The sequence below is a fragment of the Cupressus sempervirens genome, chromosome 5, assembly GCF_028749045.1.
Source record: "Cupressus sempervirens isolate cs-2001-9-10 chromosome 5, ASM2874904v1, whole genome shotgun sequence".
In the NCBI taxonomy this organism is placed as follows: domain Eukaryota; kingdom Viridiplantae; phylum Streptophyta; class Pinopsida; order Cupressales; family Cupressaceae; genus Cupressus; species Cupressus sempervirens.
In genome coordinates, this window is record NC_143122.1 from 170,418,678 (window position 1) to 170,436,940 (window position 18,263).

An 18,263-nucleotide genomic window follows, 5' to 3' on the forward strand; every position below is an offset into this window, starting at 1 on the left:
TTGAATATTTGTAAGCATTTGAACATCATATGTCCTTTCTTCAAGTCTAATTGTCATTTATCTTTTGTCTTCTTCAACAATAACCCTATCTTGTTCATATATATTTTTTTTTTCTTCACTTCACATAGCCTTACTAATTGGATCTCATGTTCTCTTTTTAGTCCTTTGACTTCTTCATTTAGGATACAATTCTTTTCTAGTAGATATGTAATTGATGCATCACTCTCACTTGAATTTCCAGTTCTAAACAATCCTTGAGTTTCAACTTCTTCATAATTCAACTCATTTTGTTGAATGACCAACTCCTTCCTCCTTTTTCAGGGATTTCTTCACTTCCTGTCTTGCTGTTTCAAGTTGCTGCACTATGAGCTAGATGTCAATCACCTGATTGTCAATAACTTTTCCCAATTTATAAGCTTCCATCTCCAAGATTTGAACTCCCAAGCTATTAGACTTTTTCAAGATAACTCTTTCTTATACCAATTGTTGGAAGTCTTAATTGGGAAACTAAGATATTGAGAGGGTGGGGGGGTGAATCAGGATCTATAATACTTTTTACTTTTAACAATACTATAGTGCATTCACCACATTTACCATCTCATATCTAATGCATGCATATCATAACTTGTCAAATCAAACTGTAGTAATATGTAGATCTAATATATCAGTCACATGCATGAAATATAAGCACATAACACAAAGATTTTGTTATCTAGAAACCCCCTAAGGAGAAGGTAAACCTGCGGTGGCAATGATACCCACAAATCTTCACGACTGTAGTAATAAAGTTAACCTATTAGGGTTACAATGTTTGACCACATCTGATGATCTACCCTATGAGGGGTCTGCCCTATTAAAAGTTGTTAAGACAATTAGGTCTTACCCTATGAAAGGATTTTACTCTTACAAAAAAGTAAGGACTTGATTGAGAGATTTAAAAAGCTCTTTTAAGACCACTATGTTAAGAGATTATCTATGTCTCAAACTATTAAAATTGATTTAGTACTTGACCCTCAGTCTTATTTGAAAAGAAAATTTTGGATCTCCTCTCTTCAATATGATCTAATCTCTAATTTGTTATAGCTTTACTGTCCTTTACTGCTTGATAAGGTCACTTCCTCTATTCTGTAATAACGCTTTTGCCTCCTTTATAATGTTCACACTATCACACTTGATCTTCTCTATGATCACACGAAAAAGCTTACTTTCTCTTCTCACCATGTCGTATCCTGTCCTATCCTATCATTTCAAATAGGGTTTGGTCTTCTCTATTTAAAGGTTTCTTAAAGAGTTTTCTAGATGCTTCCCTTTTTCGCCTCTTCATTTGATTGGTTGAATAATGCTCATAGGGATCTCTGATTCTTGTCATAAAATGCGTAATAACCTCTGTAACAACCTCTACAAATGTTAAATGTCTTGTCCATGTTAGCCTAAAATGGTTTACCTCAAATTTTGCATCATTCTTAACTTGAATGCCAATTTTGTATTGCCCGACACTTATTGTCTTTGACACTCGACATTCACTATACATGTTGTTGCTCGATCTCTACTGTGCTCAACACCTTTTGTGTAACTTAGCTTCAATATGTTTGAACTATTCAACGATCATTAGGGTCAGGTTATATTGAAAATACTCGATGACCAAAGACTTGCTTGGCTCCTATAGAGCTCAACATATACATGTTTATTTACAATTCCATCACATTACTCGGCCTATATAGATTAGCTTGGTCACATTGATGATCGTGTGACTCTGGCTAGTATATGACTAAGTGTTTGACACTAATAGACAACAATAGTTAGGGATACCAACAAATATAAACATATGAGACATATATGATCAAGAGCATTGGCATCTTCAAGTATTCAGGGATTCATTGCAAGCATTTCTTTTTCAAAATCTAACATCCATTTTTAATCGTCAAGGGAGGAGATGTACATTGCATACATTCCTTTTCTTCTTCTTCTTCCTTCAAGCAAATCTACATCCATGGCTCCATGATTTGATATTGGCAAGATCCATCCTATTTATGGAGATTTCCTAAATTCACATTGAAGACTTGGCATCAACAACATCTAACACTACAAAACCCTTCCTCAAAAGGGTTTCATCAAGAAAGGTAAATTATTTAGGGTTGATCTTTTTTCCTTACATACTTTGCATATTATTTCATTTCAAGTTTAATTCATCATCTAGGGATTGACTAAAGCAAGCTACCCCCAACAAACAAAACCATTTTTTTCTTGTGTGGTGGTTCATGATTAGAGTTTCAGATATAGATTTGAGTATCTTCTTCATAGAACTTTCAATATTTGCAAAAGTTTCAAACTTTTTTGCACATTGACAAAGGTCAATCTATACCTCCAAGTTGACATATACCCTCCATTATGACATATACATCACCACATATTGACCTATATGCGGGACATAATGCGTTCTAAGCTTTTTTTTTTTCACTGGCTCTCTAATTTTAGATCTAGTCTATTTTTTGTTACTGTTGTTTCTAGAATGCCATTTTTAGACTTTCAAAATGTCTTTATAGGCATAGAAACAAATGAGACCAAATTGCAATATCACAATATTTACATGAAACTAAATTATAATTCATAAACAAGAAAAAAATATGCAATCAAGATGAAAACTTGCTATTTATCTTTGACATTTCAAGTTATATGTCATCACCAAAGCAAAAAGTAGTGCTCATGATAATTAAAAACCATATTAAATGTTCCTTTGCTTAACCATTACACATGTTATTCAAGAAATGATGGTGCAAGTAAATACTACTTAATTGCTTGCATAAAAGATGCACCCAAATTAAAACATCACATAAATTTCAAATGCTCATAGTAGTGCATACAATAGCTACCACATTCAACATACATGCATCAACTACACATTCAATACTCAAGATTTCTATTAAATAAATGCAACCATTACAAGGATAGGCATTGGGAAACATTCTAATAAGAGTTGAAGGACACAAGACCATCCTCATTGATAAAATGAGTTTTATTATAGGGCCAAAGCTATTGCTAAAATGAATAATAGAGTATGGGAGACATTTTCCCATAGCCATCTATGCTTTGGTGGAGTCTCTATGATACTTGTTGGTGACCTCACATAACTACTACTTATGATGGAAAAACCTATCTAAACATTGCATTAAAGTGCCAAAACATTGTTGGACCAATTCATAACTATTATCACATTTTAGACAGTGTTTTCACAACAAGGTGAATTTGCAACAAAAGTTCAGTTTCATCAAATGTTGCAAAATATATACAATGCAAAAATAAGGCAAGAAGATTGATTTTTTTGATGAGATTCATAGACAACTAACTTACTCCAAGTGAAAATGAATAATTTTCCAATTCAATGCACTTGTTTGCTACTAATGATTTAGTTAACATAGGTAATAGAGGAACACTGAAATTGTTAAATTGACTAATTGTATTGAGTACAACAACGTGCACTTGGATGACATAAAAAATACAACTAGTGATGATTAAAAAAAAAAAGAAGTATTACTTTGCAGAGGTCAACACATAATGCTTATAACCAACACATGGATATAAGCAATCCTTGCAAATGGAGCTCTTGGTGAAGTAATTAAAATTATTTATGACCATCATTCCAAATTGCTTGATGTCATAATGTATGTTATAATAAAGATTAATAATTACGACATGCCATCATGGAACCAACAAAACCCCACAAGTAATCAATAATTCTTGTATCCCTAGGCAATTGGAGCTAAATACCCATTACAATGATATGGGCTATAACCATACATAGATCTCAAGGCCTTATACTACAAAAATAAATAATTTATATTGGCAAAATAGAGAGGTAAGGGCTAACTTTCACATTCATATTTAGAGTCAAATCATTGAATGATCTTCCCATTTAATTGACATTCTCCTTCGAAAGGTCATCCAAAATGCAAAATGCTCCATGTACAATTATGAGGGAAAAGGAGGTTCGCCTACATCCCCATTCCAAGAAATCAAAGAATGTAACTTATGGTTCTCTTCATCTTTTACAACATAGATATATCAGTTCCACTTTTACAAATTTTCCTACAAAATATTATAATTTAAAATGATTTGATAATTATTGTAAAAAAATAAAGCTCTAAAATGTAAAAAACTATATATCTTATGCTTGATTATCACTTATATTACAAATAGAACTAACAACATAGTGAGTTTTCTTTTTAGTTAGTTATTAATTTTAATTTTATAAATAATTATATTCATTTATGAAGAACAATAGTTTTTTTTTAATTGAAAAAAATGTAAAAGAATACAAGAAGAAGGCAACAAGCCATGTAAAAGTAATGTCTAACTAGTATTTATCATGACTAATATAACAAAAGTTACATAACTAATACATCAAACTTTACAATGTTTACTCATCTTTACAATAATTACAAAATATAAATACAATAAAACAAGACATGTCAATGCTGAAAGAAAGACTTTAAACCATGATGCATGAATACTTCCCTTTCAATAAGTAGACACCTAACTTGTGACTTAATTTCTTGAATATGAAAATCCACCTACAAGTTATTCTCAGCCTCAACCTATAGTTGAAAAGAGAGAAGTCAGACAAAAAAATGTTTGAGTAAAGCCCAAGAGGAGCAACTTCTTGATGAACATTATTGAGGCTATTCAAAACAACTTTACACATGGATCTTGATATAAGAGACAAAATAACATGCCTAACTCCCTCAACAATGATATTAGTACACAACCCCACACCAAGCAAGGCTTCTTTCCAATTTAGTTTGTGTTGAAAAATAGTTGATAAATCCTTAAAAACTTAATACCATTAATTCTTGACAACATGACATCCCCATAAAATATGTCTCATGTTTTTATACCTTTGACAGAGTGGACAATTAACTGGTTGGACCATCATTAATTTCAACCAGTCCTCTATGGGTAGTTTGCAAGGTAAGATCCTCCAAGCAATTAATTGTGCATTTGAGTTGGCTTTCAATTCCCATATTTGAGCTGAAAGCTTTGACTAATTTTTTTCTTTAACCCTATAGTTCCTTTTAGAATTCAAATGAGATTTCAAGGGAAGACTAGGAAGCAAATGTAAGTAGAATAAATGAATCTAATAATATAAGCATTTCTCATTTATTAAGTCATGAATATAAAGCTATGTACTTCTATTACAACTACAAAAATTGGTTATGGCCATCTCATCCTTTCCCATAAAGAACAATAGTTAATTTTATAAATAATTATGAAAGTGCTTATAGATGTATTTTCTATGATAGGACAACAACCCAAATTCTTGAAATTCATGACCCAAAAAACCCTTTTGCTATTACTTTTATTTATTAATTAATTACTAACTTACTAATATATTAAATATATTTTACTATCAACATTGCTTTGTACAAATTAAAGGTACAAATGCCACTATTAATCACTCGATTCATGAATGTGTAGGTCTCTCTATTTTTTTAATAGAGTCAGCTTTGTCGTGTGGCCCTCTGGTTCATGAATGTGGGTATCTCCTCTTTGTTATTTATATTTAAAAATAGCAGTCCACTTACACTAACAACCAAGACAGTTAATTATGTCTGTTCTTTTAAAGCTTTCTCGGAAATCTCGGTATTGTGTTTGCTTCCTATACACACAAAGTACTATTATCATAATTATTGCACATATACAATGTATATACTTTGCAATAGCCGTCTTAAGTTTTGGACAATGGACTGCCTAATAACGATAAATGTCTTCTACGCCAATGCCACACGATGTAATAATAATAATAATAATATTAAAAAAATTAATTATAAGAATAATAATGGAGGGTGCATATACAATGTGTGTGTATATATATATCTCATTTGGAATTTCCATGGTATATATATTAAGTATATGCCTGTACATATGGGATGGTATTGAATGTATAATACATATGTAATGTGTATGCCTCTCATTTGTGGAAATTAACCTCTACCATGTATCTCGTATGGCTACTGGACATAAAAACAGTGTCCATACTTGAGAGCGCATATGATGCATAGACAATGTGTATACTTTAACATCAACGCCATTTGTTCTACCGATTCTCCGCCTCCTTCCTAGTTAGGCCAGACCGGCAGGTGGAATCTATGATGAAGCAGTTACCGAAGGGTTAAGTCAAATGGTTTCATATAATGGCTGCAACCTTCCATCGAAATTATTAAAGTTCCCAACCAAAGACGTATGGAAATGGCAGGCGACTGGGCAGAGGGGCAGATTTAGCAGTTGTGACTGAAGATTTTGGCCGAAAATGGGGGACATAAGCGGTTATCCTGCGCTGGCCGCCGAGTTCGAGGTGAAATTGTCGTTACAGGATTTGAACACTGCCCCTGCCACTCCTCCGAACAGAAATAGTACTACCACTAATAATAACAATTTGAATGGAGTTGAAGGTAGTGAGAATGACAACAGCAAGAATAATGGCGTTCAACGCTCGCCGAGCTTTGCATTCAGGGCTCCACAGGAAGCATATCGCATGGAGGATTTCGAAACTGACAGAGTGCTTGGGGTTGGCTCTTATTCAAGGGTATCTTTTTATTTTGATACTCAAACCTAATTTTTATATCAATCTAATCTTTTATATTTCGCTGGTCTTATTATGCGTCGACATTAATTACCATTGCACGGATTTTGGCACATTGAGACAATACACAGACGTTTCTAGATCAAGAGTAATCAGACAAAGCTGGAAAATTGTATTCTTAGATTGAACTCTCATAAATTCAATAAGAAATACAGACACCTTAATGGTCATTGCACACCTTGGAAGTGATGCTCGTCAGAATTGAGCACCATTCACGCGAGTCTCCTGATCTTTTCTTGTGTACTTGTTCTTATTCAACAGTTATTTGCAGAATTGCAGACATTTGGAGGCTTAATTTAAATTATACTTAAACCTTATTAAAAGTTCTGCAAATAGCATGTAGACAGCGTTGTCCTAAAGGATGTTTAAATTCGTTATCATCATCATAATTGACCTCTGTTTACGAAGTATGTCTCTGTCCTTGAAGTTTTAGCAGTTTCTTTTATTTCCTTGCAGACATATATACTCCTCGAACAGGGGTTTGCCAAAATACAGCAGTAATCAATACATTTTAAAATGCTTACAAATCAAGTTGGGTTAAGAGGTTAAAAATTTTCATCATTATATTTTGTACGGTAAGATTGCTTGAACCTTGAACTGTGGACAGTTTTTTTTGATGAAGGTCAGCTTTTTTGCCTAGCCTCTTTGGTTAATAACCAAGGACTGAGGGGTATACATTCCGCAAAATTCACCCAGGGCATGATCCTCGAGGGGCCTTGCACTCAGCCAGACTTGATCCCTGGTGGGCTCTTTGTGGGCCTTTCAACTTCACCAGTAGACCAAGGGCCCTTTGACAGTTTTAGTTCCCTGCTGGAAAGTGTTTTTGCAAACAAATGTTTGCAAATCTACAAGATATTTTGAGCCATAAGCAAGTAAATAATAAATTATATTGAGTCAAAAGATTGAAGAGCAAGTACACAGATCAAATTGTCCTGAAGACATAAAACTTAAAAGGCTTTCAAGTACACAGTTGAACACTGGCACATGAGATCTATCTGATCTTTGAACTATTAAGTTGTAATTACAGTAATTATAAACAGTATCTATTCCTTACTCGTATATTAGGGTTTGCAAACTCATACAGGCTTCTGTGAACATATGCTTTTACAAAAATCTTAAATGAAGGCATTAATTTAAGGCTTACAAATCTATTGGGCATAAAGAATAGTAGAATCCATAATTATCATAATAGAGCACCCTTCAAATGAGATCTCCTGATCCATGAACTAAAATAGTTTTGATTTCTATTCATCACGTATACCATATCTATGGTATGAAAAATCACATTTGCAAGAATGAGCTTTTACTTGAATCTTATTTGAACCAGTCAAAGTAGCATGAGGAATCTGGAGTGCATTTTAACACTAGATGCTCGTAGAATTAATTTTCTATGCAGATAAACCTACTATCATAAGTCCTACATATTTTTTTTTGTTTTTCTAGTATTTAGCAAGGCCAAGAGTTCAAATTTTGTGGGGGCAGTGGTTGAAGCAAATTTCAATTCATTTATTTTGAAGAATGAAGTGAGAACTTGGATCAGAATTGTCATCATTTTTAGGCATTTATGCTTGACTAATCAATTCTTTATGTGAGAAGGAGGGCTTACATAAGCTGGAATTTTTAAAAATAAGGTTGGCATTGAATATATTGTTATAATATGAGATCTAGACATGCAATTTTTCAAGCTGCCTTCCTTTGAATATATTGTTATAATCTCTCTCTCTCTCTATATATATATCTATATATATCTAGTCACAAATGCATATGCACACACACACACACATATGTATGTACACAGGCACAGGCACACATGTTTGTGTGTGTAGGGGTGCATGTGAGTTTCTTTACATGTTAGGCTTCTTCTATAAGCTTTCATGCTTCAGAATTCTTTGCTCATGGAAAGTTGTAGGATACTCTAAACATCTAAATGCTCAATTAATTATCAGGCTAAGGACAATTTTAAGGCTCAATTCATGAGATGACTGTTGCAGATGACAGTATGCAGCTGTGCATTCTCATTTGGCCTCATCTGCTTGCCCTGATTCTGGATCCAGTTGAGTAATTGTACTTGGAAATATAAAATAGGGCTCAAAGCAATATTAGCAAAATAACTCCCAGTGGTATAAGCAATTTAGAGTGAAGCGCACAAGGGGAATCACATGTGACAGGAAGTAGGCAATGCATACTTCTGCTTCATCCACAAAACAAAGAAAGCCCTGATCTCACTTAGAACTGTTGTGTACACTCAATTCATGAGATGACTGTTTCAGAGGACAGCATGCAGCTGTGCATTCTCATTTGGCCTCATCTGCTTGCCCTGATTCTGGATCCAGTTGAGTAATTGTACTTGGAAATATAAAATAGGGCTCAAAGCAATATTAGCAAAATAACTCCCAGTGGTATAAGCAATTTAGAGTGAAGCACACAAGGGGAATCACATGTGACAGGAAGTAGGCAATGCATACTTCTGCTTCATCCACAAAACAAAGAAAGCCCTGATCTCGCTTAGAACTGTTGTGTACACTCTAAACATTTTTAAGCCCTGAAACATTAGAGAGTCACAGACAAACATGGGTAGCCGATTATTTCACCATGACCTATTTTGTTTTTGTAGCCGAACATCCAGAAACATTTATTCTGTTAGAATTAGTTTATGCTTAACTATGTGACTGGAGTTGCATGCAAAATGAATTATCATGTCTCACCAAAGTGTTAGGGCTATACTTTTTAATTGGAAATTATAAGTACGAATTAAAATGTTAATTTACTGTTATGTGTACTTAACAAGCATTTTATTTTAGAAGCAATCTATGCCTCAGAACATGACAACTGTCACACATGATGTCAAATAGTTTTACCTTATCACTTATTTGTTGTCTTCTGATCACGACCTCAAGTGTTTTTGTCTTCTTTCGGAATATAATATAGGGGATAAATATTACTGATTGTGTGCTCCTGTTAACAAAATATATACTCTAGTGGACCTTAATAAGAATTGTTATTTTCACTGCTAGAGGAAACTATGCCCCTACACATAATTATTCTCCTTTTATTTGTTTGCGTTCTATTTTCGTCTTAATTCCTGTACAGTAATTTTCCTTCAGTATGAAAATGGTGCACATTTAATTAGAGATCCTTGTTCGTAGTAGCTCTCCCTGTGAGATTCAACCATGGACATGTGGTTGGAGCTGCAATTCAAAATCACACCAAAGAGCATACAACTCAGAGACTAGACAGTTAAAGATGGAGCACCCCGATGAGTGTGAAGACTGGGTATGTGGCTAGAGCTGTAATATAATACCCCGTCTATGAGTGTACTGATGAAAACTAAGATTATAAAAGAAGAATAACGTACTAAACAGGTCCACACAAGAGAATAGGAAAATTAAAAATCCATTGTGAGACGGAATAGAGGGGCCCATTCATTGACCCTACCTGATTGAAATTCCCCATCTTAAGCCCATGTCGAGTCACATTTACGAACAACACTGCCACTTGCTTTTCACCATTGCTTGTGCTTCATGAATTGCCTAGTGTCTACTGCCAATCAGTCGCTGCAACTTGATTCCATGCCAACAGTCACCAATCCATAGGACTTCCTACCACTGCCCATATAATGCCCTTGGCTGCTATGCTGCTTCTGACCCGACTCAATCTATAGAATATGATGTACAACCTCAGAAAACATGCTTTATAACATTGTCACAGAACATTGCATCATTCTATTCCATCTGCGTAGATCTTACTAAATACTCCTTAAAAAGAATTAAAACAAATATTCAACATTACCAGATTTGCTCCAACCCTCAATGTCTGGTTCGATTCGGTACAAAGGCTGGTCCTTGTCAAATTTGCTCCAAATTTGTCCGTAGAGCCACAAATTTGCTGCAAATTCTGTCAGACGACAACAAGCAGAATTTGGAGCCAATTTGGAAAACATTTCTGCCCAGTGGCTAAACTGGAGCGAAATTTGGTCTCGAGACTTTTTTTTTTGACTTTTTAGAGAGTTTTGTTTTTGCATAATTCGGTCTATTTGACCCTCTAGCCGTAAGAGTGACCACTAAAAAGGCCAAAAATGATGGTTTCTTTGTTATTTGTTGATTTGTGAATGAAGAAGAAAACTTTCTTATCAAGGAAATCCAAATTGACTATAGGCGAAATCCAAATTGACAATTATAGAGGAATTTCTTTCAAAATGCTATGATATCTTTGAATCCAGGGGTTTAAAATATTAATCTTAACTTTTGATCGAGCTTGGGTAGAAATCCTCTGACCAATAGAAAATAAAAATTCGAATAACTGCACTTATCTTCTGATGATTCCTTTCATTCTCAAACTGTCCCCTTGATCTGGAAATATGTTCCATGCATGTAACCAAGCAAGCGTATCATGTTGTATGTATGGCTGAATTATGCAATTAATATCCTATTGGATTGAAACATAGATATTGTGGTATATTTTGCTATGTCGCTTTACTATTAGTATAGTGGAGAATGAACTTATTTCAATTTGCTGGTGCATATACACATATTTTAAAAAACATATGTTTTTGTACAGACAAACCCAAAACAAAACCAACCCAACCAAAACAGATTTTTATCGAATTTCGAACCTGAATCTTGGTCCCAACTCTGAACCTGAATCCAGACAGGCAACTTAGCAAATATTTGATGGTAACATATTTTAAATCTAAAACATCTATTTGTGGAGTATAGTCCATGTATATGATAGAATTCCATATCTATGTGAAATCATTTTGTATATTAAAAAAATTAACTTCAATTTTTCGCAAGTATAATATTGTAATTTTGATGCACCTACTTTTAGATGTTATTCTATTTAACAAAATAATATATCTTCTAATCCATTTTCTCGATTTATAATCTCTTACATATTGCTTAACACATAATCTGGTATTGGTGTAACCATTGCAGCTCCTTAGGGTGCAAGTGCTAGTATTATCATTGAAGCTAGTTTTTCATATAACTCCTATTGTTTCTCTGACACTATATTCTTATTATTTCTGACCAAGTTTTAATTTTTAAGAGACCTAATGGTGAAACTCGTGGTTTCGACTGTTCTAAATAATGAGTGCTCTAAAATTGAAGACAAGAAAATAAACATTTGGAGAGTGTACAGACTTCATCATCCAAAAAGGCATTCTGGGTGGGGTCAAAGACATGCAGGGTGCAGCTGTCCAGACCATTAGCTTAGAAGCAGCTCACTTGTACATAATCATTTTACAGTTTTTCCAGATTATTTGAAAGTGGCCCAAATGTTTTTCCTTGAATTTATTCCCACCTGTTTAGAGCAAAATGACCTAATGCTTGTTTGGTTGGGATATAATACATACTCTCTAGGGCAGTTGTGTCATGTATATATTTTGGCAAAACATTGAGATTCTCTTTGATCCTCTGAAACACATGAGAAGATAATTTTTCTCTCCTAAGCTTCCTTGAACATTAAATTAAAGAACATTGCAATTATAAACAACTGTTCTTTTCTTGTTTTGATAACTGTAGACATTTTAGGAAAATTTTCTCAAGTCACCAAAGATAATGTAGAGCTTAAGCATATGGTTTTTTCATTTTTTAAGTAGTGATCACCATCAGCAATCTTTGAGCAAACGGCTCTGTAAAAGTATACTCTGCTGCTTGATCGTCACTATAAAGGTGTTCAATGACCAACAACAGTTTCAGCTTCTCATAGAACACTGTTGAAGCCCCCCTCTAGTGAAGAAACTGGTAGGAGATATTTTTTGTGCTGACCTGCAAGAGCACCTTCCAGTATGTACTATGTGGATTGTATGCAGTACTGTGATTAGCATCTTGGGCGGCTTAATAGCATCCATATTTTCAGACATCCACTTATGTCTATAATCATGGGATTCTTGCTTTATTCTATTATGCCTCTTTAGCAGCAATTATGCTCCTTAAAACTTTTCTGTCTCTACGAACCCATATTATCCTTTCCATTGGAATGTGCCTTAAAAGTTAAAAGCCAAGGTTCTCCTCCAATTTCAGCTTATTGAACCTCACAAAAATTCCAATGAGATAACAGGCCCCTGGCCCATTTATGGTATTCAAACCAATCTGCACAACTCCCTGCCTGTAATTGGTTCTATCAAGTTGTTTATTTCTCTGATTGAGTGCCTTGACAAGGTTCATAATACTTTTTCTGAACAATGTGTTCAAAAGTGTGGCGCAGTCTTCAGTTCATATTGTTGGCTTCTACAATTACTATAGCTTTCTACAGACTTGCACTGTCAAGAACCCTGAGTTGATTGTATCTATCATCTGTAAGGATGGATTCTATCACAAACATATTGTCTCGGTCAAATCTTTTGGATCTAAATAAATTATCTAGTATCTAATTTGAGGAAAGGATTTCTTTTGAACTAATCTGGTTCTAGGACATGTATTCTCTTGAATTTTTCTGGTTATGACTAATCATTAATAATAATTGTCTTTGGCCATCAAAATCAATTGCCTGCTAGGGAATGGTTATTTGTGCTGTTTTGTATTTATTTTATCTTGTATGTTTCTGTTAGCATTAGAATTCAAGTTTGTAGTTATTTTGAGGTTGTTGCGTGCAACATTTTTGGTTCCAAGGAAGTAAATCATCCTCAAGGGAGGAAACTGGTATTTTGTGGATTTTTCCTATACAAAAAGTAAGAAAGCAGTCAAAAGGCTTAAGTTTTTTATGGTTTATAGTTGAGATGCTTAAAGTTCATGATTGAACAGCATAACTTATGGATATTATTTAACAAGAAAGCTGTCTCATTAAACGTTATGATTTGTGGAAGCTTGAAGTCATTAAAGTTTATTTTATTCTGACAGGGGATGTAAGTGGATCTGCATATCTTAGTTGTAGAGCCCTGGTTTGACTAACTTCAATAGTTTTTTCTAGCTTACCTGTATGAATGTTCTTGAACAAATGTATTTTATTCTTATAAAATTTAATATATAATGTTGCTTTCTTTTGGTTGCATGATCATGATGTATCCATTTTCAGGTTATCAGGGCAACGAAGAAAGACACAGGAAGAATTTATGCTTTGAAGATTATGGACAAACGATTTATAGCAAAAGAAAAGAAAGTGGCATATGTAAAGCTGGAACGCATTGTGCTTGATCAGTTAGATCACCCAGGGATAATTAAGCTCTATTTTACCTTTCAGGATACTTACCATATCTGTATCCAAGGGCTATCTTGATTTTTCTTTGGCTGCATGATGTATTTACAAGGAAATAAATTGTATATCTTTGAAGCTGGTGGATGCAAATTTAATTAATTATATAGGTAATGTTAATATTACCCTACAACTTGCACGGTTTTATCGGCTTATTGTGCAATGTGTACTGTGTTACTATCTTTGAAGCAGGTGGATGTAAATTTAGTTAAGTTTGCAGATAATGTTAGTATTACCTCCAACTCACAAGGTTTTATCAGCTTATTGTTACTGTGTTACCCGGTATGCATTTCCGGCAATAATTGACCTGACCCCATTTCCGAGATGTTCTGGAAACTTCCAGAAATCCTTCCCTTGTCTGTCTCATAAAATCAATGTTTCAGTTTTGATAATTTGTTTGATTTCCACCCTCATGTGAACTCAAAAGTTAAATTATTTAACACAAACCTTACATAAGCATGTTTTATCCATGTTAAAGCAGATTTTTTTCTTGATTCTATTGTGTGTGTTTTTATAGCATCAAAGTTTCAGATCACACTCTGTGAAACATGTTTTTATATGAATATTTAAATTTTTTCCATATATATTTAAAAATTTCCCTATTTTTTATATAGCTGTTGCCAATACTGTCCCCTGCTGTCCCCTGCTCTGAGAAAAAGTCTGTGCCTGAAACCCATTTCTTTGTCCCACTGTCCTGAAAACCTGAGGTAACATAGATTGTGCAGGATATATTGAAAATTATGTCACCCATTTTTTTCAGATGTTTGCCTGTAAGTCAGTTTTCTTTTAGTAGTTTTGTGTTTAGCTGTACCACAGAAGTTTCTTGACACACCCCTTAGACATGGGCCTTGAATCTTGTGATGGAGGAGAGCTTTTCGATCAGATAAGTCGGGTGAGTGGTTGATTTTACAATACATGTTATGTATTTGCAATCTGGTTGAGGGCTGGTTATTCTCAGCAATCTTATATGTTCTGAACTATTTTATTTCATTCTCTAAAAAAAAGTGGATTCCCATTTTAAAAGAATTTTGATTGCTCTCACAAAACTACAACCTTGGATGCTATGTTTGAAGAAAGGGCACTTATCGGAGGATGAGGCACGTTTTTATAGTGCAGAAATAGTGGATGCTCTGGAGTACCTTCACAAAGTAGGGCTGATTCATCGAGATGTCAAGGTGGATATTGCAGTTTAAGTTGAAACATGTCACTTGGATGGTAATTAAATATGCCTCATTGGATTCTAATTTGTGTTTTTGGTACCAGCCAGAGAATGTGCTTCTTACTGCAGAGGGGCATGTGAAACTAGCTGATTTTGGAAGTGTGAAACCAATGGAAAACAGTTCAATTGAGCTAATTCAAACCACGTCAAGTAAGGCCTCAGGGAAGGTAGCTTTAATAAATTTTTTTTCTCGTTGAGTGAAATAGTTGTTATTCACCTGTTGTGGTGTACCACTGCCACTGTATCTGTTTTTGCATATTAAGATTCAATTTTCTTATGCGGGTTTTTCTGAATCTCAACTATTAAAAATGTGCAGATGACAGGGCCTGTACATTTGTTGGTACAGCTGCATATGTTCCACCAGAAGTTCTTAAGCAAGCGCCTCCAAGTATTGGGTACCTGGATTAAATAGGCTGTGTTTGTGATATAATGTGTGGATTCAATACCTTGTTGACATTATGTTTGTATCTAAAATGTTCTAGATTGTTCATTGGTAACAGGAACGATCTGTGGGCACTTGGTTGCACTTTGTATCAGATGCTGTCAGGTATATCACCCTTTAAGGATGCTAGTGAGTGGCTCACATTCCAAAGGGTGATGGATAGGAAATTTGAATTTCCTGATTACTTTTCTCCTGAAGCAAGAGACCTTATTGATCGTCTATTGGTATGTCAGCAGACATTAACATATAAGTGCGAGTTATGTTAGTGAACTCTTTATTTTGATTACATCATGTTTTTGGTCTCTATCTTACTTGGTTTTTTGTTAAGTTATTATTATTCTCCTCTGGTGTTGCACAATTTACACTTCAAATGGATTTTGAAGCACTGCAGAGAGTAGTTTTCTTATGCTCAATTCTTTACTTCGGAACATATTTTATTGAAACTGTCCTCATCCATGCTGACAATAAAATGGATAACCTGCTAAATAGTAGAAATCCAGTTGTAGTGAGTATACACTCTCTTGACCGTGCAATGGTGCATAAATGTTAGGGTGTGCAAGAGTTCAAAATATTATATTGATGTTGTGCATGATCAAAGTTGGACAATGACTAAAAAATGCCACTTTTTATGATAACACCAGTGAGGTGGTATCAAGCCATGGAATGACAACAGAACATGATCCAAGCTTTAGAATTGCAAATTATACAAAGGAACCCCTAGTAAATAATTTCCAATAAAGTTGTTAGCTTAACAGCTGTGTACTCAATGCGCTATATCATAATGTTATCGAAAGACAGACATGGAACAGGAGAGTTGAGAAAAATCTCCTGGGAGTTTCTAAGTTGCACTTTCTTCTCCTGCCATTCAATATCAGATCTCTTGGAAGAGATCATGAATAGTGAGAGGAACTGTATGTGAATTAATAATATATAAAAGATAGAAAAGGCTGGTTGGATTGAGATGAAAGACTTGCTATGAAGCCTTTCTTTCTTCTCTTTTTTCATACCATCTAAATTTTTTCTGACTTCTTAATTTTGTTAAGACTCTCTTCCTCTGCTTAACTTCTTTGGAACTGTTTATGTGCAGCTGCTTCTTGTGAAATATTCTACAGTATTCTTTTCTTGACCTTTGACTTCTCGCAACTTATAAATCCTAGGTCATGTATATGTCAGCTCCACTTCTCTCCTAAAGCCATAGGTACTAACATTTTAATTTACTCTAGTTGTATTGATGTTGTTCTACAGGGTATCATTCGAATTTAGTTATATGTTTCTTATGTCCCATGGTTGTCACAAGAAGCATCTTAGAATGCATCCAACACTTTGGAGTTTAAGAGGAAAAACACTTGGGAAAAATCACCTCTTCAATAGAGAGAGTGTAGAGAGAAATTATGTATAGGTGAAATTGTTAGCATGAATGCTAATGATATTCCTATGGGGGAGTATCCTAGCATTGCTGGAGCACTTGAGAGATTGTTACAATGGTTACATGTTGCATTCACGACTGTGTTTGTCATTGATGTGAACATATTGATGATCTTGAGAAGACTAGCAAAGTAGTAGACAGAGATTGAGGCCGCGTAGTTCAAGGATGGCAGACGAGGTTATGCGGAGTTGAGGATGTGTTCTACAGGGTGTCCTGATGATTTGGTTAAGAGTGTATGTGGAAAGTCAAAGACTGGTGACAGTTATTTGTGATTTGTTGAAGACTGTGTTCTGACAGTGTTCCTTAGAAGCAGTTTGTGATATTTGGATTATATCTCCTAACAGAGATAAAATCTAGATAAGCGTAGTTAGACGGAGGTAGAAGACATGTTGAAAATGTTGTGGTTGATCGCACTGAGTTAGAAGTTGCATTTATGAAGAGATTGAGAATACAGTGAGCCAACAGTTTTGATAATTATGAAAGTGTGATGTAACGTGTATTAATGAGGTCCTATATTGTAACAATAATTTGAGAGAGGCTCAAGGCCGACTCAATAATGTAATCTAGGACTTGGTATAAAGGAAGGTTTGTTTCCTTGGTTGTAAGATGTGATTTTTGTGAAATTATATGCGAAGTATAATGTGAGTAAGTGATCTAAGGGATTTGTTATGTAATGCGAGTAAGTGGATATGGTATTGAAATTTGAGAAGTATTTGGTGTAGAAGAGGCATAGTAAGAGGACAAGAAAGAGTATGAGTTGTATTTGGTATTATTTTGCAAGCATAATACAGAGATCAATTGGACAGTGAGTTTGGTGGTCAGTTTCGATAATGGGTCCTTTTGCCTTCAACTCATAAGAGAGGGTTGGCACAATTGCTATCAATGTTGGAATCTCCTCATAGGGATTCAAAGTCTCCCAATAGGGAGTAATATGTACTGAATCTATTTCATTGGCTCCTAATTGGGTCCATCCTCTTACAAGGAACTTATATATTAGTACATCATTTTGTGGGTACCATCCCCATCGGGGTTTTCCCTTTGATGAAGGGTTTCCTTAGTTAACATATCTAGTGTTATTGTGTATGGTTATCTTCTTATAGTTGCTATATATATTGATCACATGTTTGAGAATTAATAAGGATAATAAAAGTTGTTTTGGTCAGATATTTGATTCATCCCCCCTCCCCCCCTCGTAGTTATCTTGGTGGACTATACTTTCTAACAAAAACGAGTGATGTATGGAGGACTCATCAATACCTTTCAAAAATTACATCCTTCATGAATTTACAGTACACTAGTCCCTCTATAGGAGAGAATGATAGAGACTACATAACCTACCCATAATGAA

The 18,263-nt window shown here is 34.6% G+C and overlaps 1 protein-coding gene across 5 annotated transcripts in view; it reads left to right on the forward strand.

Annotated features, from left to right (window-relative positions):
* Positions 1-5,971: 5,971 nt before the first annotated feature.
* Positions 5,972-18,263, forward strand: part of LOC149554960 (3-phosphoinositide-dependent protein kinase 2-like) — a 70,347-nt gene continuing 58,055 nt past the window's right edge. For 2 of the 5 annotated variants that reach the window (XM_089828993.1, XM_089828994.1), the window contains exons 1-7: positions 6,065-6,580; positions 13,652-13,832; positions 14,668-14,720; positions 14,902-15,003; positions 15,092-15,197; positions 15,364-15,442; positions 15,548-15,713. In XM_089828993.1, the coding sequence (XP_089685119.1) occupies positions 6,305-6,580; positions 13,652-13,832; positions 14,668-14,720; positions 14,902-15,003; positions 15,092-15,197; positions 15,364-15,442; positions 15,548-15,713 (963 nt within the window). In that variant the 5' untranslated portion in view covers positions 6,065-6,304. Of the gene's footprint in view, positions 6,581-13,651; positions 13,833-14,667; positions 14,721-14,901; positions 15,004-15,091; positions 15,198-15,363; positions 15,443-15,547; positions 15,714-18,263 lie in introns of all 5 variants that reach the window. The other 3 variants (XM_089828991.1, XM_089828995.1, XM_089828992.1) reach the window with 3 other exon arrangements.